Genomic DNA, 22,501 nt, shown 5'->3' on the forward strand with positions numbered 1-22,501 from the left:
GTCACGTGGCCGTGGCTTGCTATATAAAGCAGGCAGACAGGCATCAAAGCATTCAGTTACTGTTTGATTGAACGTTAAAATGGGCAAAACGAGTGACCTAAGTGACTTTGAGCGTGGTATCATTGTCAGTGACAGGCGCGTCGGTTCTAGTATCATAGAAGCGGCCAGTCTCCTAGGCTTTTTAAGCACGACAGTGTCTAGGGTTTACCGAAAATGGTGCAACAAACAAAAAACATCCAGTCAGCGGCAGTCCTGTGAGCTCGTTAATGAGAGGTCGAAAGAGAATGGCAATACAGTACAACAGTACAGCAGTACAACAGTGGTGTGCAGAATGGCATCTTGGAACGACGGTCCTTGTCACAGATGGACTATTGCAGCAGATGACCACACCGGGTTCCAATCCTATCAGCTAAAATCAAGAAGAAGTGGCTCCAGTGGGCACACGATCACCAACATTGGACAATTTAGGAGTGGAAAAGCATTGCCTGGTCCAACAAATCCCAGTTTTTGAGTCAGAATTTGGTGTAAGCAGCATGAGTCCATGGCCCCTTCCTGTCTGGTGTCAACGGTACAGACTGGTGGCGGTGGTGTAATGCTGTGGGGAATGTTTTTATGGCACACGATAGGTCCCTTGATACCAACTGAGCAATGGCTCTTCTGGAGGCAAAGGGGGTTCTGACCCGGTACTAGATGGGTGTGCCTAATAACCTGGTTACTGAGTGTATATTCCAAAATATATTTCATAAATACATGTTGACATTTATTTTGATGAATGAAAGATTTAGCTATTTACCTAACATACAGTAGCTAGGCTACATTCACATGCAATGTATAAAACATCAAAGTGAAGCACTATTACACAATAGCATGCTGTAGTATACTTTGTAAAGTCATGACTTTGACAATTAAAGGAGTGCTTTTAATAATATTGAATTCTGCTCAAATAACGGTGCATTGTTGAATTGTGGCATAGGATACATCTGACAACAAAACAGTGCACAAATTAACTCTGTGTACTTACAGTTGAAGTCAGAAGTTTACATACACTTAGGTTGGAGTAATTAAAACTCGTTTTTCAACCACTCCACAAATGTCTTGTCTAGTTTTGGTAAGTCGGTTAGGACATCTACTTTGTGCACGACACAAATAATTTTACCAACCCGTGTTTACAGACAGATTATTTCACTTATAGTTCACTGTATCACAATTCCAGTGGGTCAGAAGTTTACATACACTAAGTTGACTGTGCCTTTAAACAGCTTGGAAAATTCCAGAAAATGATGTCATGGCTTTAGAGGCTTCTGATAGCCTAATTGACATCATTTGAGTCAATTGGAGGTGTACCTGTGGATGTATTTCAAGGCCTACCTTCAAACTCAGTGCCTCTTTGTTTGACATCATGGGAAAATCAAAAGAAATCACCCAAGACCTCAGAAAAATAATTATTGACCTCCACAAGTTCGGTTCTGTCACAGCTTTCTTCCTGGGAAGGAGAGGCGGACCAAAACGCAGCGTGGTTGAAGTTCATGGTTCTTTAACAAGAAAACTCAAAACATGAACAAACTACAAAACAATAAACGTGAAAACCGTAACAGTCCTAACTGGTGCATAAAACACAAAGACAGGAAACAATCACCCACAAAATACCCAAGGAATATGGCTGCCTAAATATGGTTCCCAATCAGAGACAACGATAAACACCTGCCTCTGATTGAGAACCACTCCAGGCAACCATAGACTTACCTAGAACACTAAACTGAACACAACCCCATTAATCTGCAAAACCCCTAGATAAGACAAAACACATAAATCACCCATGTCACACCCTGGCCTAACCAAAATAATAAAGAAAACACAGAATACTAAGGCCAGGGCGTGACAGTCCCCCCCCCCCCCCAAAGGTGCGGACTCCCGGCTGCACAACTAAACCCATAGGGGAGGGTCTGGGTGGGCGTCTGTCCACGGTGATGGCTCTGGCGCGGGACATGGACCCCACTCCAACATAGTCTAAGTCCGCTTTCTTAGCGTCCTTTGAGTGGCGACCCTTGCCGCCGACCTTGGCCTAGTAACCCTAACAAAGGGCCCACCTGGACTGAGGGGTGCCTCATTACTGAGGAAGCTCAGGACCGAGAGGTAGTTCAGGCCTGAGAGGTAGCTCAGGACTAAGAGATAGCTCAGGACTAAGAGATAGCTCAGGACTAAGAGATAGCTCAGGCAGGTTGATGGCTCTGGCGGATCCTGGCTGAATGGCAGCTCTGGCGGATCCTGGCTGAATGCCGGCTCTGGCGGATCCTGGCTGACTGGCGGCTCTGGCGGATCCTGGCTGACTGGCGGCTCTGGCGGATCCTGGCTGACTGGCGGCTCTGGAAGATCCTGGCTGACTGGCGGCTCTGGAAGATCCTGGCTGACTGGCGGCTCTGGACAGACGGGAGACTCTGGCGGCTCTGGAAAGACGGGAGTCTGGCGGCTCTGGACAGACGGGAGACTCTGGCGGCTCTGGACAGACGGGAGACTCTGGCGGCTCTGGACAGACGGGAGACTCTGGCGGCTCTGGACAGACGGGAGACTGGCGGCTCTGGACAGACGGGAGACTCTGGCGGCTCTGGACAGACGGGAGACTCTGGACAGACGGGAGACTCTGGCGGCTCTGGACAGACGGAAGACTCTAGCGGCTCTGGACAGACGGGAGACTCTGGCGGCTCTGGACAGACGGGAGACTCTGGCAGCTCTGGACAGACGGGAGACTCCGGCGGCTCTGGACAGACGGGAGACTGGCGGCTCTGGACAGACGGGAGACTCTGGCGGCTCTGGACAGACAGGAGACTCTGGCGGCTCTGGACAGACGGGAGACTCTGGACAGACGGGAGACTCTGTCGGCTCTGGACAGACGGGAGACTCTAGCGGCTCTGGACAGACGGGAGACTCTAGCGGCTCTGGACAGACGGGAGACTCTAGCGGCTCTGGACAGGCGAGGCGCACTGTAGGCCTGGTGCGTGGTGCCGGCGCTGGTGGTACAGGGCCGAGGACACGCACCTCAGGGCGAGTGCGGGGAGGAGGAACAGGGACTACTGGGCTTTGGACACGCACAGGAAGCCTGGTGCGGGGAGCTGCCACCGGAGGGCTGGTGTGTGGAGATGGCACTGGATGGACCGGACTTTGAAGGCGTACTGGAGATCTTGAGAGCAGGGCTGGCACCAACCGCCCTGGCTGGATCTTCACCCTAGCCCGGCAGATGTGGGGAGCTGGGATGTAGCGTGCCGGGCTAAGCATGCGTACTGGGGACACTGTGCGTTCCACCGCATAACACGGTGCCTGACCAGTACCACGCCCGCCACGGTTAGCACTGCTAGGAGCACTGTAGCGCTGAGCTGGCACAGGACGTGCAAGGCTAGGGAGGTGCACAGAAGGCCTGGTGCATGAGGCTGGCACAATCTTCACCAGACGACTAGCGCGCCCCTCAGGACGAGTATGGAGAGCTGACCCAGGTGCCATCAAATCCCGACACGCTCCGTCGGGCGAATGCCGTGCCTCATGCACCAACACAGCAACTCCCTCATAACTCTCTCCTCCAATTTCCCCATTAACTCCTTCACGGCCTCTGCTTCGCTCACCTCCAACACTGGCTCTGGTTTCCTCCTTGGCTCCTTACGATAAACAGGGGGAGTTGGCTCAGGTCTGACTCCTGACTCTGCCACACTCTCCCTGTGACCCCCCCCCCCCCCCAATACATTTTGGGGGCTGACTCTCTGGCTTCCATCCGCTCCGCCGTGCTGCCTCCTCAAACCGCTGCCTCTCCGCTTTGGCTGCCTCCAGCTCTGCCTTTGGGCGGCGATATTCCCCTGGCTGTGCCCAGGGTCTTTTCCAGTCTAGGATCTCCTCCCACGTCCAGGAGTCTTGATTCTTCGGCCGCTGTTGCTGCTGCCCGTTACCACGCTGCTTGGTTCTTGGTTGGTGGGTGATTCTGTAACGGTTTTCTTCCTGGGAAGGAGAGGAGAACCAAAATGCAGCGTGGTTATTGTTAAGCATCTTTAATAAAGACGAAAACGTAAACACTATACAAATACAAAATAAGAAAATGTGGCAAAACCGAAACAGTCCTAACTGGTGCATAAAACACAAAGACAGGAAACAATCACCCACAAAATACCAAAGAATATGGCTGCCTAAATATGGTTCCCAATCAGAGACAACGATAAACACCTGCCTCTGATTGAGAACCACTCCAGGCAACCATAGACTTACCTAGAACACTAAACTGAACACAACCCCATTAATCTACAAAACCCCTAGATAAGACAAAACACATAAATCACCCATGTCACACCCTGGCCTAACCAAAATAATAAAGAAAACACAGAATACTAAGGCCAGGGAGTGACAGGTTCATCCTTGGGAGCAATTTCCAAACGCCTGAAGGTACCACGTTCATCTGCACAGACAATAGTACGCAAGTATTAACACCATGGGACCACGTAGCCATCATACCACTCAGGAAGGAGACGCGTTCTGTCTCCTAGATATGAACGTACTTTGGCGCGAAAAGTGCAAATCAATCCCAGAACAACAGCAAAGGACCTTGTGACGATGCTGGAGGAAAAAGGTATTTATATCCACAGTAAAACGAGTCCTATTTTGAAATAACCTAAAAGGACTCTCAGCAAGGAAGAAGCCACTGCTCCAAATCCGCCATAAAAAAGCCAGACTACGGTTTGCAACTGCACATGGGGACAAAGATCATACTTTTTGGAGAAATGTCCTCTTGTCTGATGAAACAAAAATAGAACTGTTTGGGCATAATGACCATCATTATGTTTGGAGGAAAAAGGGGAGGCTTGCAAGCCAAAGAACACCATCCCAACTGTGAAGCAGGGTGGCAGCATCATGTTGTGGGGGTGCTTTGCTGCAGGAGGGACTGGTGCACTTCACAAACTAGATGGCATCATGAAGCAGGAAAATTATGTGGATAATGACTCCAAGCATACTTGCAAAAATGCTTAAGGACAACAAATTCAAGGTATTGGAGTGGCCATCACAAAGCCCTGACCTCAATCCTATAGAACATTTGTGGGCAGAACTGAAAAAGCATGTGCGAGCAAGGAGGCCTACAAGCCTGACTCAGTTACACCAGCTCTGTCAGGAGGAATGGGCCACAATTCCCCCCAACTTATTGTGGGAAGCTTGTGGAAGGCTACCTGAAACGTTTGAAACGAGTTAAACCATTTGAAGGCAATGCTACCAAATACTAATTGAGTGTATGTAAACTTCTGACCCACTGGGAATGTGATGAAAGAAAAAAAAGCTGAAATTAATCATTCTCTCTACTATTATTCTGACATTTCACTTTCTTAAAATAAAGTGGTGATCCTAACTGATATAAGAATGGTCATTTTACTATGATTAAATGTCAGGAATTGTGAAAAACTGAGTTTAAATGTATTTGGCTAAGGTGTATGTAAACATTCAACTGTATCTGTATTTGAAAATAAGGTATTTAAACATCAAATTAATACTTGCAATGCAGATTTGTTCACCTTGTCCAATTTCAGACTAAGTTGACAGTTACCCTGTGGATAATGCAGAGACAGAGAGTCTGGGAACAAATTCCACACAAGGTGAAGAACTAAGGATTGATGTTCATTAACATATTTTAATTTATTTGGGAACTAGCTAGCTAAATGATACAAAATACAAACGTCTATCCATAGGAAGTTGAGGCTCCAAACTAGACTGCAGGGAAAATATGATAATTTTTTTGCTAGAAATAATCTAGTTAGCTATCTTGGCAGTTCTAGTTAGCTACATTGCTGTCAGAGAAACCACAGAACAAGGACCTAGGGTAAGTTTTAATAATAATGTAACATATACAGTGCATTCGGAATGTATTCAGACCCCTTGACTTTACACATTTTGTTATGTTACAGCTTTATTCTAAAAATGTATTATAGTTTTTTTCCCCTCATCAATCTACACACAATATCCCGTAATGACACTTTAAAAAAAAAACTGAAATATCACATTTACAAAAGTATTCAGACCCTTTACTCAGTACTTTCTTGAAGCACATTTGGCAGCCTCAAATCTTCTTGGGTATGACGCGACAAGCTTTGCAAACCTGTATTTGGGGAGTTTCTACCATTTTTCTCTGCAGATCCTCTCAAGCTCTGTCAGGTTGGATTGGGAGCGTCGCTGCACAGCTATTTTCAGGTCTCTCCAGAGATATTCGACCGGGTTCAAATCCGGGCTCTGGCTGGGCCACTCAAGGACATTCAGAGACTTGTCCGAGACTTGTATCGATTGTGCATCTGTAAAAGTTTGTCAGGGTTTTGGGTGGCAAGCCAGATTTCTTCAGCCTCCTGAGGTGCTGTTCCGCCTTCTTCACCACACTTGTTTGATTGCCTTGCGGAAGGAATAGCTACACTGTCAACCATTTCAGCGCCATTTTGTGCTGCTTTGAGACAAGTGTGGGGACTTGTCTTGATAAATCAATCAATTTCAGATTTTTCACTGAATCTCCATTTGGATATTGGTTAGGCTACAATTAGGGTGTGGAAATGTTAGCTAAGCTCAGGGCTGCTAATGATCATCTTGTCTAGTTGGCTCATTTATTAGCACTGATCAAAACATTTGACAGCATGTTATGTAGCTTAACATGTGGTTTATTTTGCTCTTCACTCGCAGTTGATTAGTAGCCTAGGCCTACTCCTGACCAAAAGCCTGTGACTTGTCTTAATCAATCAATGTGATTTTGTTTCACTGAATCTCCATCTGTATATTTGGTTAATTCTCTGGCTGGGCAAATAAGTGGAGGTGGTATAGCTTATATATTCATTTGCAATCATCTATAACTGATCAGAAAATGTAGCATACAATAATGTAGCCTAAATCAAGTGTAGACCTATTACTTTGCTCGATCGCGTACATGCAACTCCAAAAGCCTGCGGAAGTTGTGAAAAATTAACATGAGACTTACATGCTCTTGAAAATATAAAATATAGATTTATTTTATTTTCTATCTGTATCATGATGAATATCTGAGACTCTACGCCTGCTCCCTAACAATGCGGAGTAAGGGTAGGAAAGAGGTGAAACGTTGCTCAAAAAAGCATGGGCTCTGTTTCAAAATGTAACTTTTTTATGACTGCAGATCCACAAGTTGCCGTGACGCAAGTTGTGTGGGTTATATTTCATTATATTCATAGCCTACTATAAAATATGTGTTTTGACTGTGATCAGGGTAGCCTAAGTGTTTTTTCTGTTTTAATGAACAAACTAACTGTTGATTTCATATGCATGGCAGCCATCCAGCCTATAGCCAGCACAGACCAGTAACATAATTAAACTCAAAATATACCATTATATTCTTTTGAAAATACATTTCATTAGTCTTGTGTTTATGACATGCCTAAAACAAATGAATAATGGATTTCTTTGTGATTTTAACAAAAAAAATAGACAAACGGTTCACATCTACCACTCCTAACCTTTCTGGCATGGGAGATATAAAAGACTTATCTCGACAAGAATGTGGTAAAGAATATGGTAAAGATGGGACCGTATGAATTGGGTTCTAAAAAACATTGGCAGATTTTTTTTTTTACAGGCAACATACTCTAAAGTATGTTTGCAAAGGGTTGAATATACACTCCAACAAATACAGCACTAAAGTGAAAGGACCACTTTTGACCTTCACGTTATGATACATGATTGATATTATTTTCGCCCAATCACAAATTGACATTTACATATGTTAACCAATCAAACTGCATATGTAGCAGGAAGTAGGCTGTCCCCGATAGTTACGGTAGGTAGCTCGCTTTTGAACGCTTTCTGTCTCGACCGGGCACGGAGGTAGAGGACGTTTGAGTCACTGAGAGGATCAGCAAATTTTATTTTTGGTATAAAATCAGACAACATGTTTTCCCGTATTGCAAGACCCACACTTTGCATTGCTAACAGAAGCTTAACCACCTCCTCACAGGTAAATAATAAGATTAATATATATTTTAAAAATACATAATTTTGTCAGCCAGAGAGATAGTTAGCTTAACGTGACTAACGTTATCATTAGTTAGCTAGCATGGTTGCCATCTAGCTTGTCAGAATAGTTAGACAGCCAGTTAACTAGCTATAACTTGCAATGTAATAGATACACTTCGTACGCGTTGAGCCACCGCAGAATGGTCTAGATTGTTTAAAACGAGTGATAGTTGCCGACCATATCGTATAAGTTAGCTATAGCTTGCTGGCAAGGATGTGTACACGGTTGAAAGCTGCGTGCACTGTATAAGGTCAACAAACGTTTCCTTCACTTTTAAGGTCCGCAAGGCATGTGTTTTGTCAGTTGTCATCTCTAGTTTGTCCTCCATGACATGATGGTAGTGAACCACCTCTGATGGCCCATTTCAAGTTTTTATGAATGATATTAGGATTAGTTTGTTGGGCCTTTTTTTCCTTCAAATTAAGGTTTCAGCTAATGTATCCATATGTAACACACACATGAGGCACAACAGTAGCCTTGTATTTAAGTCATGGTTAGCCCAGGTGATTATAAACTAAAACTACTGATAATATGCAATACAATAGCATAAACAATATTGCCATGTTTCCTTTCTACACCCGTTTGAGCAAAACTGCGAAGTGTTTCATCAATCATGTGTTTATTTTATCCTTGACACAATCTCAGTGTTAAATATGTTACTTTAGGTTGGCATTGAAAATGACACAATGTTATAATTCCAGAGCCTTTTACATTGATCAAGAAGTAACCTCTTGAATATAATCTGTTACCATTATCTGTGAGCTTAATGTAAGGGTGGCTTACATTCTTTCTACAGCTTAATGAGCCTTGAATCGCCCACTCTGAAATACTGGCTTCTCAGGAAGTGGGTCTAAGTGGTTTATGGCCTACAAAATACAGAAGTCATTTTCTGGTGAATGGTTCGTCTGTCCCGTCTTTGATATCAGCAAATGACAAGGAGTTATTGTGCAAAGTTCTACATTGAATTTGGACTATAACCCTTGATCTAATGGAACCCATCCTACAAAACCAACAATGAGTCTGTCGCTCATTTAATCTTATTGCTGGTAATAGATGCACATCTGTATTCTAAAATACTGTTTGTGCTGGAAATCTTCAAAAACACAGAAGATATGTTGGTTCTTTGTGATTTTATGTCGGAAATACAGTTAGTAGCCAGGAATTCTAAAATGTGCAGAACAGTATCATTAACATAGATCCAGTCAGTGAAATTGTCTCCTCTCCCCTCAGAACAATGCGAAGGTGGCAGTGCTGGGTGCGTCCGGCGGTATTGGCCAGCCTCTCTCACTGCTCCTAAAGAACAGTCCTCTGGTGGGCGAACTGTCTCTCTTTGACATTGCCCACACACCTGGAGTGGCAGCTGACCTCAGCCACATCGAGACCAGGGCCCACGTCACTGGTAAGACACCTTCCTGCTGGACATCAGCTAAGCTACTAGTGTCTTGATGCTGTATAGTGAAATGAGTGTGAAAATGTCTGCTTGGTTGATGGCATTTAACTATCATGATTCCTTCACTAGGTTACATGGGTCCAGACCAGTTGAACGCTGCACTGAAAGGCTGTGATGTCGTTGTCATCCCCGCTGGTGTCCCAAGAAAACCTGGTGAGTTCACCCAAGTTGACAATGTGATTCATAATGAAGAACATCATGTCATGCTTTTCTTTCAATTGAGAAGTGCATACATTACATTTTAAAGTGAACTTCTTCCAGGCATGACCCGTGATGATCTGTTCAACACCAATGCCACCATCGTGGCCACACTGGCCGACGCCGTCGCCCGCAACTGCCCCGAGGCCATGATCTGCATCATCGCCAACCCTGTAAATACACCACTACCTCCTCTCCAGACACCTCACAGATTAACTCACCCTCCTGACAACTCACATTACTCTAGAGCAGCTCAGATGTCTAGAGTTAGAGGCCTTAGAGTTGGAGAAAAGCCATTTTGTGTTGTTGCCAAAGAGAAGGTACTACTGACTTTCAGGAATAGAGGTCAAGGCTTTAATTTGGAAGGGAATTTATTTTCCATGCCAGCTCTGTTTAGTTCACTGACTGTGTGTCGATGCTTCAGTCAATATGCCCTTTAATGATACAATATCTTGTTTGAATGCATGTTGAATGGTAAATTCTTAAATATACAATTGGTTGTGTACATAGGAACAGTTTTGTTTCCAATCCATAGGTCAACTCCACTATTCCCATCACATCAGAGGTCATGAAGAAGTATGGCGTCTACAACCCCAATAGAGTGTTTGGAGTCACAACATTGGACATCGTCAGAGCCAACGCTTTCGTTGCAGAGCTGAAAGTAATCCATCTTGAAGCTGCAGAGGATTGAGGACCTCACTCCTCATTCTCCCTATACACACCCTCTATACCTTTGACACATCAGGAGTCATCTCAAAGTTCACAGGGATATCACCCTGAACGGAAAAACGCTTGTTTTGTTTGTATCTTACAGATGTTTTTTGTTATTATTGTATAATGATTGGCAATGCTAGATGGCTGACTATTTGGTGTTTTGTATTGCAGGGCCTTGACCCAGCACGTGTCAATGTACCAGTGATTGGAGGTCATGCAGGAAAAACTATTATTCCTCTCATCTCACAGGTAAGAATTAAGGGCTTTTTCACAGAAATAAAAAATCCAATACCTGAATGATTGTCTTGCAATGCCATCAGTAGGCCTACATCTTAATCTAATTACAAAGATAACACACTTTTGCAATTCTCTACTGTTTCATGTAATTTCATTCTGTTGGTATTTGAGCTATTAGATATCCCACCCCCCTATTGGAGACAAATGTGTTTATGGCTCCCTCTAGTGTGTAACATTTTATGGTGTGGATCAAAGCGAATGAGGGTTGTTCTACAGTATGAGGCCTTGATTAGGTATTTTTCATTAGTCAGGGGCTTTAAGAAATTCCTCATTTATTGTCATTTAAAAATGAAGTTGGAAAAGAAAAAGTAAGGTTCTCACTGAACAATGCTTTCCCTGTGAATAACTATACACATCACTTTTTTTATTTATTTAACCAGGTAGGCCAGTTGAGAACAAGTTCTCATTTACAACTGCGACCTGGCCAAGATTTTATTTTATTTATTTTATTTTACCTTTATTTAACCAGGTAGGCAAGTTGAGAACAAGTTCTCATTTACAATTGCGACCTGGCCAAGATAAAGCAAAGCAGTTCGACAGATAAAACGACACAGAGTTACACATGGAGTAAAAACAAACATACAGTCACATGGAGTAAAAACAAACATACAGTCAATAATGCAGTATAAACAAGTCTATATACAATGTGAGCAAATGAGGTGAGAAGGGAGGTAAGGGCAAAAAAGGCCATGATGGCAAAGTAAATACAATATAGCAAGTAAAATACTGGAATGGAAGATAAAGCAAAGCAGTGTGACACAAATAACAACAGAGTTACACATGGAATAAACAAACATACAGTCAATGATACAATAGAGAAACTCTATATACAGTGTGTGCAAATGAGGTAGGATAAAGGGGGGTGAGGCAATAAATAGGCCATAGTGGCAAAATTATTACAGTATGGCAAATTAAACACTGGGGTGATAGATGTGCAGAAGATGAGTGTGCAAGTAGCGATACTGGGGTGCAAAGGAGCAAAATAAATAATATGGTGATAAGGTAGTTGGATGGGCTATTTACAGATTGGCTATGTACAGGTGCAGTGATCTGTGAGCTGCTCTGACAGCTGGTGCTTAAAGCTAGTGAGGGAGATATGAGTTCCCAGCTTCAGTGATTTTTGCAGTTCGTTACAGTCATTGGCAGCAGAGAACTGTAAGGAATGGCGGCCGAAGGAGGAATTGGCTTTGAGGGTGACCAGTGAAATATACCTGCTGGAGAGCGTGCTGCGGGTGGGTGTTGCTATGGTGACCAGTGAGCTGAGATAAGGTGATGGCTTTACCTAGCAACGACTTATACATGACCTGGAGCCAGTGGGTTTGGCGACGGATATGAAGCGAGGGCCAGCCAATGAGAGCATACAGGTCGCAGTGGTGGGCAGTATATGGGGCTTTGATGATAAAACGGATGGCACTGTGATAGACTGCATCCAATTTGCTGAGTAGAGTGTTGGAGGCTATTTTGTAAATGACATCGCCGATCGGTAGGATGGTCAGTTTTACGAGGGTATGTTTGGCAGCATGAGTGAAGGATGCTTTGCTGCGAAATGGGAAGCAGATTCTAGATTTAATTTTGGATTGGAGATGCTTAATGTGAGTCTGGAAGGAGAGTCTAACCAGACACCTAGGCATTTGTTGTTCACATATTCTAAGTCAGAATCGTCCAGAGTAGTGATGCTGGATGGGTGGCTAGGTGTGGGCAGCGATCGGTTGAAGAGCATGCATTTAGTTTTGCTTGCATTTAAGAGCAGTTGGATACTACGGAAGGAGAGTTGTATGGCATTGAAGCTCGTCTGGAGGTTAGTTAACACAGTGTCCAAAGAAGGGTCAGAAGTATACAGAATGGTGTCGTCTGCGTAGAGGTGGATCAGAGAATCACCAGCAGCAAGAGCTACATCATTGATGTATATAGAGAAAAGAGTTGGCCCGAGGATTGAACCCTGTGGCACCCCCATTGAGACTGCCAGAGGTCCGGACAACAGGCCCTATGATTCGACACACTGAACTCTGTATTGATTTGATTTGTCATGTGCCGAATACAACAAGTGTAGAACTTACAGTGAAATGCTTACTTACAAGCCCTTAACCAACAATGCAGTTAAGTTACCCCCCAAAATATTAAATATAAGTAACAATTAAAGAGCAGCAGTAAAATAACTAGCGAGGCTATATACAGGGGTTACCAGTACAGAGTCAGTGTATGGGGGCACCATTGAGGTAATATGTACATGTAGGTAGAGTTATTATAACATCCACACATCTCTCTGTAGGCAACACCCAAAGTGGAGTTCCCAGCCGACCAGTTGTCTGCTCTGACTGCTAGGATCCAGGATGCTGGCACTGAGGTTGTGAAGGCCAAGGCTGGAGCAGGTAGGCAGTGTTTGTTACCTTGAGGACTGACCAATGACTGTCTTATATATGAACAAAGCCATCGATCATGTGACACCATTCATTCCTATTTGAAGACTATAGTGCATTGAAATCGGTTAAGATGGCATCTCATGGAAACAACATGCGCAGTTTGAGCTACTCCAGGAAGTGACGTTGCAGGCTAGCTCAGTGCTGCCTCCTCATTGATTAAATGCCAGTTTATTCTTGCTCCGGAAATGTGATCCGGTGGCTCCGTATGGAGGGTTTGACACCATTGCGGAGCCTCCGGAGGGCAAAATGTGCAATGTACCACAGCGCCGTGCGCCTCCCAAATTTTGTAGCGATGCGGAGGGCTCAGTATAGCTCTGCATTGACATGATTGGTTGACGGTAGGTGGGGGCGGGAGGTCCTGTATAAACACACTCACTTCCTTGACAACTATCTTCACAACAGATCTGCTCTGCGAAGCGCAGGATGTATGAATTCCCTGACTTCTGCAGAGGCCGCATCACAGTAAATGTTGTACAGCCACTGCAGATAATGGATTGACCATGCAGAGCCTTTAACTCAAGTTGAAGGCTGACCGGGCTACTGCAGGCTGCCATTGGCAACTAAATTATCTAAATTAACTTGTGTGTGTGATTATTATTTTTTTATGTAAAAAATCAGTTCAGGGACATTAAAAGCAGTTATTGGTACCATTATTTTAAAAATCTTTTAAAAGATTTTATGAAGATTGAGCACACTTCATTCACTATAATGGGGTGGATCCTGTGTTTTAACCACTGATTGAGCTCTAACTGGCTAACCTATGTGTTCAGGCTCTGCTACGTTGTCCATGGCCTACGCTGGAGCTAGGTTCACCTTCTCTGTCCTGGACGCCATGAACGGAAAGGAGGGAGTCGTAGAGTGCGCGTATGTAAGGTCAGAAGAGACCGAATGCAAATACTTCTCCACACCTCTCCTCCTTGGGGTAAGTCCTGCACCACCTTAATAGATTTATAACTTGGAGACAGAAATGTCACCTTATGCTTATTAATGTTGTACTTAAAGCCCCATACTATGTAATGTTATTTTAAATCAATGCCTAGTCACTTTTATTTTGTGAAAATAATTTTTCAATATATTTTGAATGGTTTATATCCCTGAACCTCTTTTGGCCCTTAATGCGCAGTCTGATCGTGTGGGCGTTAAGAAACAAATTTGAAGATATCTACATACACCGCCCTGATTGGCTGTTAGGATGGTCTAGGTCTAGATTTGGGTCAGAAGTTCCATCCTACCTGAACCAGCAGAAATTCCTGGCATTTTCACAATTTCTGAGTTATTTTGACATCGTAGTGTGAAAATAAATATATTTGTTATTGGAAAATCACATTTGTAACTGCACTGCCCCTTTCAAGTTCCTATTTGAATGACGGACACTTTTTTCTTGAATACAGTTGATAATCTGAAGTTGTAACCAGTAGGAATATTTTTGTTCTTTTAGAAACACGGAATTGAGAAGAACCTTGGACTGGGCAAGCTGTCAGCCTTTGAGGAGAATCTGGTGGCTGATGCCATTGGTGAGCTGAAGGGCTCCATCAAGAAGGGCGAGGATTTTGTTGCTAATATGAAGTGAGCAGGATTTGAAACTCTCAACCTGTGGTTATTTATATTGTCCAGTCACATAAATGGTGCCAGGCCTCTCCAAAATCAAAGTTTCATCATGCCTGACAAAGCAGTAGTTTGTTACTGATCAGACATATTTACTCAAACAGTTGACCTCACCATCTTGAGCTGCATCAATGTAGGTTTGAGAGGGATCTCTGAGAGAATCATAAGGCTCCACGTGTACTGCATGGAATTATTTGAGTAGTATTTTGTCTTTGCCCATCAACTCAACTATTGTGGCTTCTTTCAAATGTATAAAGAAATCTCAACCCCATTTACATTTTGTGATTTGTATTTTAATATTTTAGGGGAAGGGGTCCATGGAAATGTCAATCAGTATTCCAAATGTATTACCTTGAGTCTGTCAATGATATTCAGTTATACATTTGAATTTGGACATCAAAATGTGTAACAAGTGGCATCCAGCTGCAAAAAAATGTGTTTCAAACGCCGAAGGACATTCAACATGTTTTAGCATTCATTTGGATCTGTTGAGCTATGGGGAAAGTGTGGTCGTGAAATGGAATATTTGTAATGAGCTCATTATTATCTTGTAAACAAGGAGTACCACAGCTAAATCACACTACAAAACAGACTCTTGCTAGCTAGAGATAAAATATGCAGACATATTTCAGGTTAATTTTGACTAACCTCTGCATATCTAATAGTTGGTGGTGGTAGCTGATTACCATCTGAGATCAATACCTTTTCCTTTCAAGTATTTTACACTGAATTAAACTAGCTAACTACAGCTGAAGTCGGAAGTTTACATACACCTTAGCCAAATACATTTAAACTGTTTTTCACAATTCCTGACATTTTAATCCTAGTAAAAATCCCCTGTCTTAGATCAGTTAGTATCACTACTTTATTTTAAGAATGTGAAATGTCAGAATAACAGTAGCGATTTATTTCAGCTTCTATTTCTTTAATGTAATTCCTTTAATCACATTCCAAGTGGGTCAGAAGTTTACATACTAATTGAGTGTATTTGGTAGCATTGCCTTTAAATTGTTTAACATGGGTCAAACGTTTTGTGTAGGTTCCCACAATAAGTTGGGTAAATTTTGGCCCATTCCTACTGACAGAACTGGTGTAACTGAGTCTGGTTTGTAGGCTTCTTTGCTCGCACACGCTTTTTCAGTTCTGCCCACAAATTCTCCTTAGGATTGACAGCACGCGTCTCCTTCCTGAGCTGTATGACGGCTGTGTGGTCCCATGGTGTTTATACTTGCGTACTATTGTTTGTACAGATGAACGTGGTACCTTCAGGCGTTTGTAAATTGCTCCCAAGGATGAACCAGATTTGTGGAGGTCTACAATCCTTTTTTTCTGAGGTCTTGGCGGATTTCTTTTGGATTTTCCCATGATGTCAGGCAAAGAGGCACTGAGTTCAAGGTTGAAATACATCCACAGGTACACCTCCGATTGGCTCAAATGTAGTCAATTAGCCTATCAGAAGTTTCTAAAGCCATGACATCATTCTCTGGAATTTTCCAAGCCGTTTAAAGGCACAGTCAACTTAGTGTATGTAAACTTCTGACCCACTGGAATTGTGATACAGTGAATTATAAATGAAATAACCTGTCTGTAAACAATTTGTTGGAAAAATTACTTGTGTCATGCACAAAGTAGGTGTCCTAACCGACTTGCCAAAACTATAGTTTGTTAACAAGAAATTTGTGGAGTGGTTGAAAAACAAGTTCTAATGACTCCAACCTAAGTGTTTGTAAACTTCCTACTTCAACTGTATGTGTTCATTGTCATGATGTTACTTAAACAACATGAAATAAGTGGAACCAGGTGCAGGCTGAGGCAAAATATGATATTTGCTGTAATACTTTCAAATGAATCTTTTACCTCATGACTTCTCTACTTGAAGTGTCCATTGTTATTGATCAAAATAATGTCTACCTGGATTCATCATGCCAAGAATCAAAGCATCAAGCCCTTCAAGTCTATCGAAGACAAGTACCTGTCAATGATTTATAAACTCAGCAAAAAAAGAAACATCCTCGTACTGTCAACTGCGTTTATTTTCAGCAAACTTAACGTGTAAATATTTGTATGAACATAAGATTCAACAACTGAGACATAAACTGAAGAAGTTCCACAGACATGTGACTAACAGAAATGGAATCCTGTGTGCCTGAACAAAGTGGAAGCTACAGAAATGCACTTATTAATGTCTACATTAGTTTTTGCCACGTTTATTATATTAGACACCTTAATGCATACTTTATAATGTGAGCTAAACAAAGAAAACATATATACAAACATTTTCCTTAGAGTATAATTGTTTAGATCACTAATGTTACTGTCCCCACTCCTATGAAAAAATACTTCATGTAATTTTGAAACATTTAATGTAGAATTCCATTCATTCCTATGGAGGACTGCTCCTACTGGGGAGTGCCAATAATGAAGACCTGTGGCTTCAAAGCCTTTCTATGGCCAATACATAGCATCAGCAATCCAGGGTTTATGTACAGCATTGGTTTCTACCTGTGTGTGATGGAGGATTTAGCAGAATGGTTGAGAGACTTGTACGATATTGACTGAATAATATGGATGCGCTCGAGACTGGCATAGTTCTCTGTTCCCACGCCAATCATTTCACAACGAGGGGTGGGAGAGATAATTCAGAGAATTACGGGATGGTGTGACGGGTCCAGCTGCCAACAACTGGTGCCACCTGGTTTTCGTGTCTCTATGGGTGTTACGTTTGTAAATTTGGCCCAACCTGCCACTTTCCTTGCCCGGGACGACATCTCAAATTTAATCAGTTGATGAAAGCAGATAAACACTGAGTATACCAAACATTAGGAACACCTTCCAAATATTGAGTTCCACCCCCCACAGAGGCTATTTAGATTAGAAGGAATCCAATAGAGTACATACATATTTAATGTATGTGTTATTTTATTTCAGTAGGATGGAGAAGAAATGGAATACCTGGAATATTACTCAAAGCTATTCTCAATATTGCTATACAGCATAGGGCATGCTGCACACTAGGCAGCAGTGCACACTTGTTATGTTTGGACAAATGAGCTGCTCATTGTGTATTACAGTGCATTGACAAAGTAGATGCATTAAAGGTGTCAAGAAAAGGAAGCATGGATAGAACATGCTGGTCCCCGTTGCTCTGCTGAGTCACACTCTGTGACACAGCTTCTGTCACCTACGTCACCGCTCCACACTAGATGCTGGTGTAATAAATGACTTATGTAACTGAATCATTGCTGTCCTCTCCAAGGATGGCTTCTAACCAAAGGCATGTAACATCTCACTCTCCTGAATCACCAGGTTTATACAATAAAGTCCCAAAGGGACAGAGTGGAAGGACAGGAAGAACGGTGGACTGTGGTTGTCGTTTTGTCATAGAATAGAGACACATATTTATATTGGGAGCAACCCCTAGTGTAACCTCTATGCTGATGAGAGATGATCAATCATTCCCCAATGTTTTTTATTTTATTAAGTTGACTAAGAATATGAATTGTGACAGGCAATAACATGGCAAGCATAAACCTAATTGGTATTTATTCATAAGATCTATCATAGATGTTAAATACTTAAGCTAAAAATGAAACACAGAAACCTTTTTTTTAAGTATGGGGAGGGGTGTACCAGAAAACCAGTCAGTATCTGGTGTGACCACGATTTGCCTCATGCTGCACGACACATCTCCTTCAGATAGAGTTGATCAGGCTGTTGATTGTGGCCTGTGGAATGTTGTCCCAATCTTTTCAATGGTTGTGTGAAGTTGCTGGACATTGGCAAGAACTGGAACATGCAGTTGTACACATTGATCAAGAGCATCCCAAACATCCTCAATGGGTGACATGTCTGGTGAGTATACAGGCCATGGTAGAACTGGAACATTTTCAGCTTCCAGGAATTGTGCATAGATTCTTGCAACATGGGGCCATGCAACATGAAACATGAGGATCTCGTCACGGTATCTCTCTGCATTCAAATTGCCATCGATAAAATGCAATTGTGTTCATTGTCTGTAGTTTATGCCTGCCAATAACATAAACCGACCGCCACCATGGGGCACTCTGTTCACAGCGTTAACATCAGCAAACCGCTTGCCCATACAACACCATACATGCTGTCTGCCATCTGCCCGATACAGTTGAAACCATGATTAATCTATGAAGAGCCCACTTCTCTGAATGCCAGTGGCCATCGAAGGTGAGCATTTCCCCACAAGTCGGTTACGACGCCGAATTGCAGCCAGGTCAAGACCCTGGTGAGGACGACGAGCATGCAGATGAGCTTCCATTAGACGGTTTCTGACAGTTTGTGCAGAAATTCTTTGGTTGTACAAACCCACAGTTTCATCAGCTGTCCGGGTGGCTGGTCACAGACAATCACGCAGGTGAAGAGCTACACATTTTAGAGTGACCTATTATTGTCCCCAGCACAAGGTGCACCTGTGTAATGATCATGCTGTTTAATCAGCTTCCTGATATGCCACACCTGTCAGGGGGATGGATTATTTTGGCAAAGGAGAAATGCTCACTAACAGGGATGTAAACAAATTTGTGCACAAAATGTGAGAGAAATTAGCTTTTTGTGCATATGGAAGATATCTGGGATCTTTTATTTCAGCTCATGAAACATGGGAGTAAAACTTTACATGTTGCGTTTATGTTTTTCAGTATATATAAATTGTGCTTCATTCCTAAAAATATCAACATAATGGAATTAAGTGCTTTATGTAATGATTAACATTTAAATGAGTGCTGCTGAATCCTGTCAACTGTACCTTACATTCTATTTTCATCTCGGTCAGATACTGGGATATTAACAGCTTTGCTGTAGCACTGGTGACAGATGATGACCTTGTTTTCTTCTCACGTTTTTAATCCCTCTCCCATCCATACATCCATTCTCAGCCCATAAGCTGGCCCAGTGCCTGGGCACGCCAGTCCACGAGATCAAAGGCAGGTTGCCGGGGCGCCCAGATGGCCAGGGTACAACCATGACCACCACGCTGCTCCTGAGTCATCACGCCCAGACCACCCTCCAGCCCGTCCTCTGGACGCTGTCCGCAACCTCCTCCTCTTCCTCCCCCAGGGGCCTAAAGTCAGCCAGGACCAGGGTTTCCATATCACTAGACCCAAGGATTCTGAGCTTTTTTCCCCCCCAAACGCAGTATCAGATCCTCCCTCAACCACAGTATCAGAATCCTTCTCCCAACAGGTAAGAGAATGATGGTGATGGTATTGATGAAGATTTTAGTAATATTGATGATGAACCTACTAGCTGTGCCACCAGAGACTCTGGGTTCGCGCCCAGGCTCTGTCGCAGCCGGCCATGACCGGGAAGTCCGTGACCGGGAGGTCCAAGGTCCGTGGAACAACATGGTTGTGGACAGAATTGCAGAATCTCCACATGAGACCTGGACAGAGTCTGAGGACAAAGTGAGGGAAATGATCTTGGAGAAACTGAAAATGGCCCACAGGACTGGAAAACCCACCACTGGCCCAGGTGACAGGCCCAGGGTGATAGTAGTCACTTGACTACTGTTACTCCAACCTCCGGGATGCCTGCAAGGCCCTTCCTCGCCCTCCCTTCGCCAAATCTGATCATGACTCCATTTTGCTCCTCCCTTCCTATAGGCAGAAACTCAAACAGGAAGTACCTGTGCTAAGGACTATTCAACGCTGGTCTGACCAATCGGAATCCACGCTTCAAGATTGTTTTGATCACTCGGATTGGGAAATATGTTCCGGGTAGTCTCCGAGAATAACATTGACGAATACACTGATATGGTGACTGAGTTTATCAGGAAGTGTATAGGAGATGTTGTACCCACTGTAACTATTAATAACTACATTAATCAGAAACTGTGAATAGATGGCAGCATTCGCGCAAAACTGAAAGCACGAACCACCGCATTTAACCATGGCAAGGTCACTGAGAATATGGCCAAATACAAACAGTGTAGTTATTCCCTCCGTAAGGTAATCAAACATGCAAAACGTCAAAATAGAGACAAAGTGGAGTCGCAATTTAACGGCTCAGACACAAGACGTATGTGGCAGGGTATACAGACAATCACGGATTACAAAGGGAAAACCTGCCACGTCGCAGATACCAATGTCTTGCTTCCATCCTCAGAGCATGAGCAGACCAGCTGGCTGGAGTGTTTACGGACATATTCAATCTCTCCATATCCCAGTCTGCTGTCCCCACATGCTTCAAGATGTCCACCATTGTTCCTGTATCCAAGGAAGCAAAGGTAACTGAACTAAATGAATATCGCCCCGTAGCACTCACTTCTGTCATCATAAAGTGCTTTGAGAGACTAGTCAAGGATCATATCACTTCTACCTTACCTGACACCCTAGACTTACTTCAGTTTGCTTACCACCCCAATAGATCCACAGACGATGGAAATGCCATCGCACTGCACACTGCCCTATCCCATCTGGCCAAGAGGAATACCTATGTAAGAATGCTGTTCATAGCTCAGCATTAAACACCATAGTACCCTCCAAGCTCATCATTAAGCTCGAGGCCTTGGGTCTGAACCCCGACCCTGTGCAACTGGGTCCTGGATTTTCCGACGGGCCGCCCACAGGTGGTGAAGGTAGGAAACAAAACTTCCACTTCGCTGATCCTCAACACTAAGGCCCCACTAGGGTGTGTGCTTAGCCCCCTCCTGTACACCCTGTTCACCCATGACTGCATGGCCACGCACGCCTCCAACTCAATCATCAAGTTTGCTGACGACACAACAGTAGTAGGCCGGATTACCAACAATGACGAGACAGCCTACAGGGAGGAGGTGAGGGCCCTGGGAGTGTGGTACCAGGAAAATAACCTCACTCAACATCAACAGTTGATCGCTTGGCACCTAAAACCCTCAATCTTTTACAAATGCACAATTGAGAGCATCCTGTCGGGCTGTATCACTGCCTGGTACGGCAACTGCACCACCTGCAACCGCAAGGCTCTGCAGAGGGTGGTGTGGTCTTCCCAACACATCACCGGGGGCAAACTACCTGCCCTCCAGGACACCTACGGCACCCGATATCACAGGAAGGCCAAAAAGATAATCAAAGACAACCAAAGCTGGGACCGAGAGACTGAAAAACAGCTTCTTTCTCAAGGCCATCAGACTGTTAAATAGCCATCACTAGCACATTATAGGCTGCTGCCCTATATACATAGACTTGAAATCACTGGCCACTTTAATAATGGAACATTAGTCACTTTAATAATGTTGACATATTTTGCAATAGTCATCTCATATGTATATACTGTATTCTATTCTCCTGTATCTTAATCTATGCCGCTCTGACATTGCTCGTCTAAATATTTATATATTCTTAATTCCATTCCTTTACTTTAGATTTGTGTGTATTGTTGTGAAATTGTTAGATGTTACTTGTTAGATATTACTGCACTGTTGGCGCTAGAAACACAAGCATTTCGCTACACCCACAAAAATATCTGCTAAACATGTGTATGTGACCAATACAATTTGATGTGATTTGATCAAGCTGTCCGCTCAAGAGGAAGCTTCTTACTGCATCCAGACACTGCACTTGATGAATTTATGAAATTGCATATTCCAATTATTGATAAATATGCACCTGTTATGAAACTGACTGTTAGAACTGTTAAGGCTCCATGGATTGATGAGGAACTGAAAAAAATGTATGGTTAAAAGAGATGGGGCAGAAGGAGTGGCTAATAAGTCTGGCTGCACATCTGACTTACTGCAAATTGAGAAATTATGTGTCTAAACTCAACAAA

At 43.3% G+C, this 22,501-nt stretch overlaps 1 protein-coding gene across 1 annotated transcript; it reads left to right on the plus strand.

Moving 5' to 3' along the window:
* Window positions 1-7,768: 7,768 nt before the first annotated feature.
* Window positions 7,769-14,993, plus strand: LOC109892800 (malate dehydrogenase, mitochondrial). The gene is made up of 9 exons (XM_020485583.2): window positions 7,769-7,978; window positions 9,269-9,437; window positions 9,558-9,641; window positions 9,750-9,859; window positions 10,222-10,347; window positions 10,572-10,649; window positions 12,967-13,066; window positions 13,888-14,039; window positions 14,556-14,993. Exons 1-9 carry the CDS (start codon window positions 7,913-7,915, stop codon window positions 14,685-14,687), a joined length of 1,017 nt encoding a protein of 338 aa, XP_020341172.1. The 5' UTR covers window positions 7,769-7,912; the 3' UTR covers window positions 14,688-14,993.
* Window positions 14,994-22,501: the final 7,508 nt, after the last annotated feature.

This window comes from Oncorhynchus kisutch, linkage group LG6, assembly GCF_002021735.2.
Source record: "Oncorhynchus kisutch isolate 150728-3 linkage group LG6, Okis_V2, whole genome shotgun sequence".
Classification (NCBI taxonomy): domain Eukaryota; kingdom Metazoa; phylum Chordata; class Actinopteri; order Salmoniformes; family Salmonidae; genus Oncorhynchus; species Oncorhynchus kisutch.

Excerpts from the sequence above, each read along its gene's own strand:
- LOC109892800 (XM_020485583.2), top strand. The coding sequence starts at position 7,913 with ATGTTTTCCCGTATTGCAAGACCCACACTTTGCATTGCTAACAGAAGC. Across the intron at positions 9,438-9,557 it reads GACCAGGGCCCACGTCACTG|GTTACATGGGTCCAGACCAG; the intron begins GTAAGACACCTT and ends TTCCTTCACTAG. Across the intron at positions 10,650-12,966 it reads TTATTCCTCTCATCTCACAG|GCAACACCCAAAGTGGAGTT; the intron begins GTAAGAATTAAG and ends ATCTCTCTGTAG.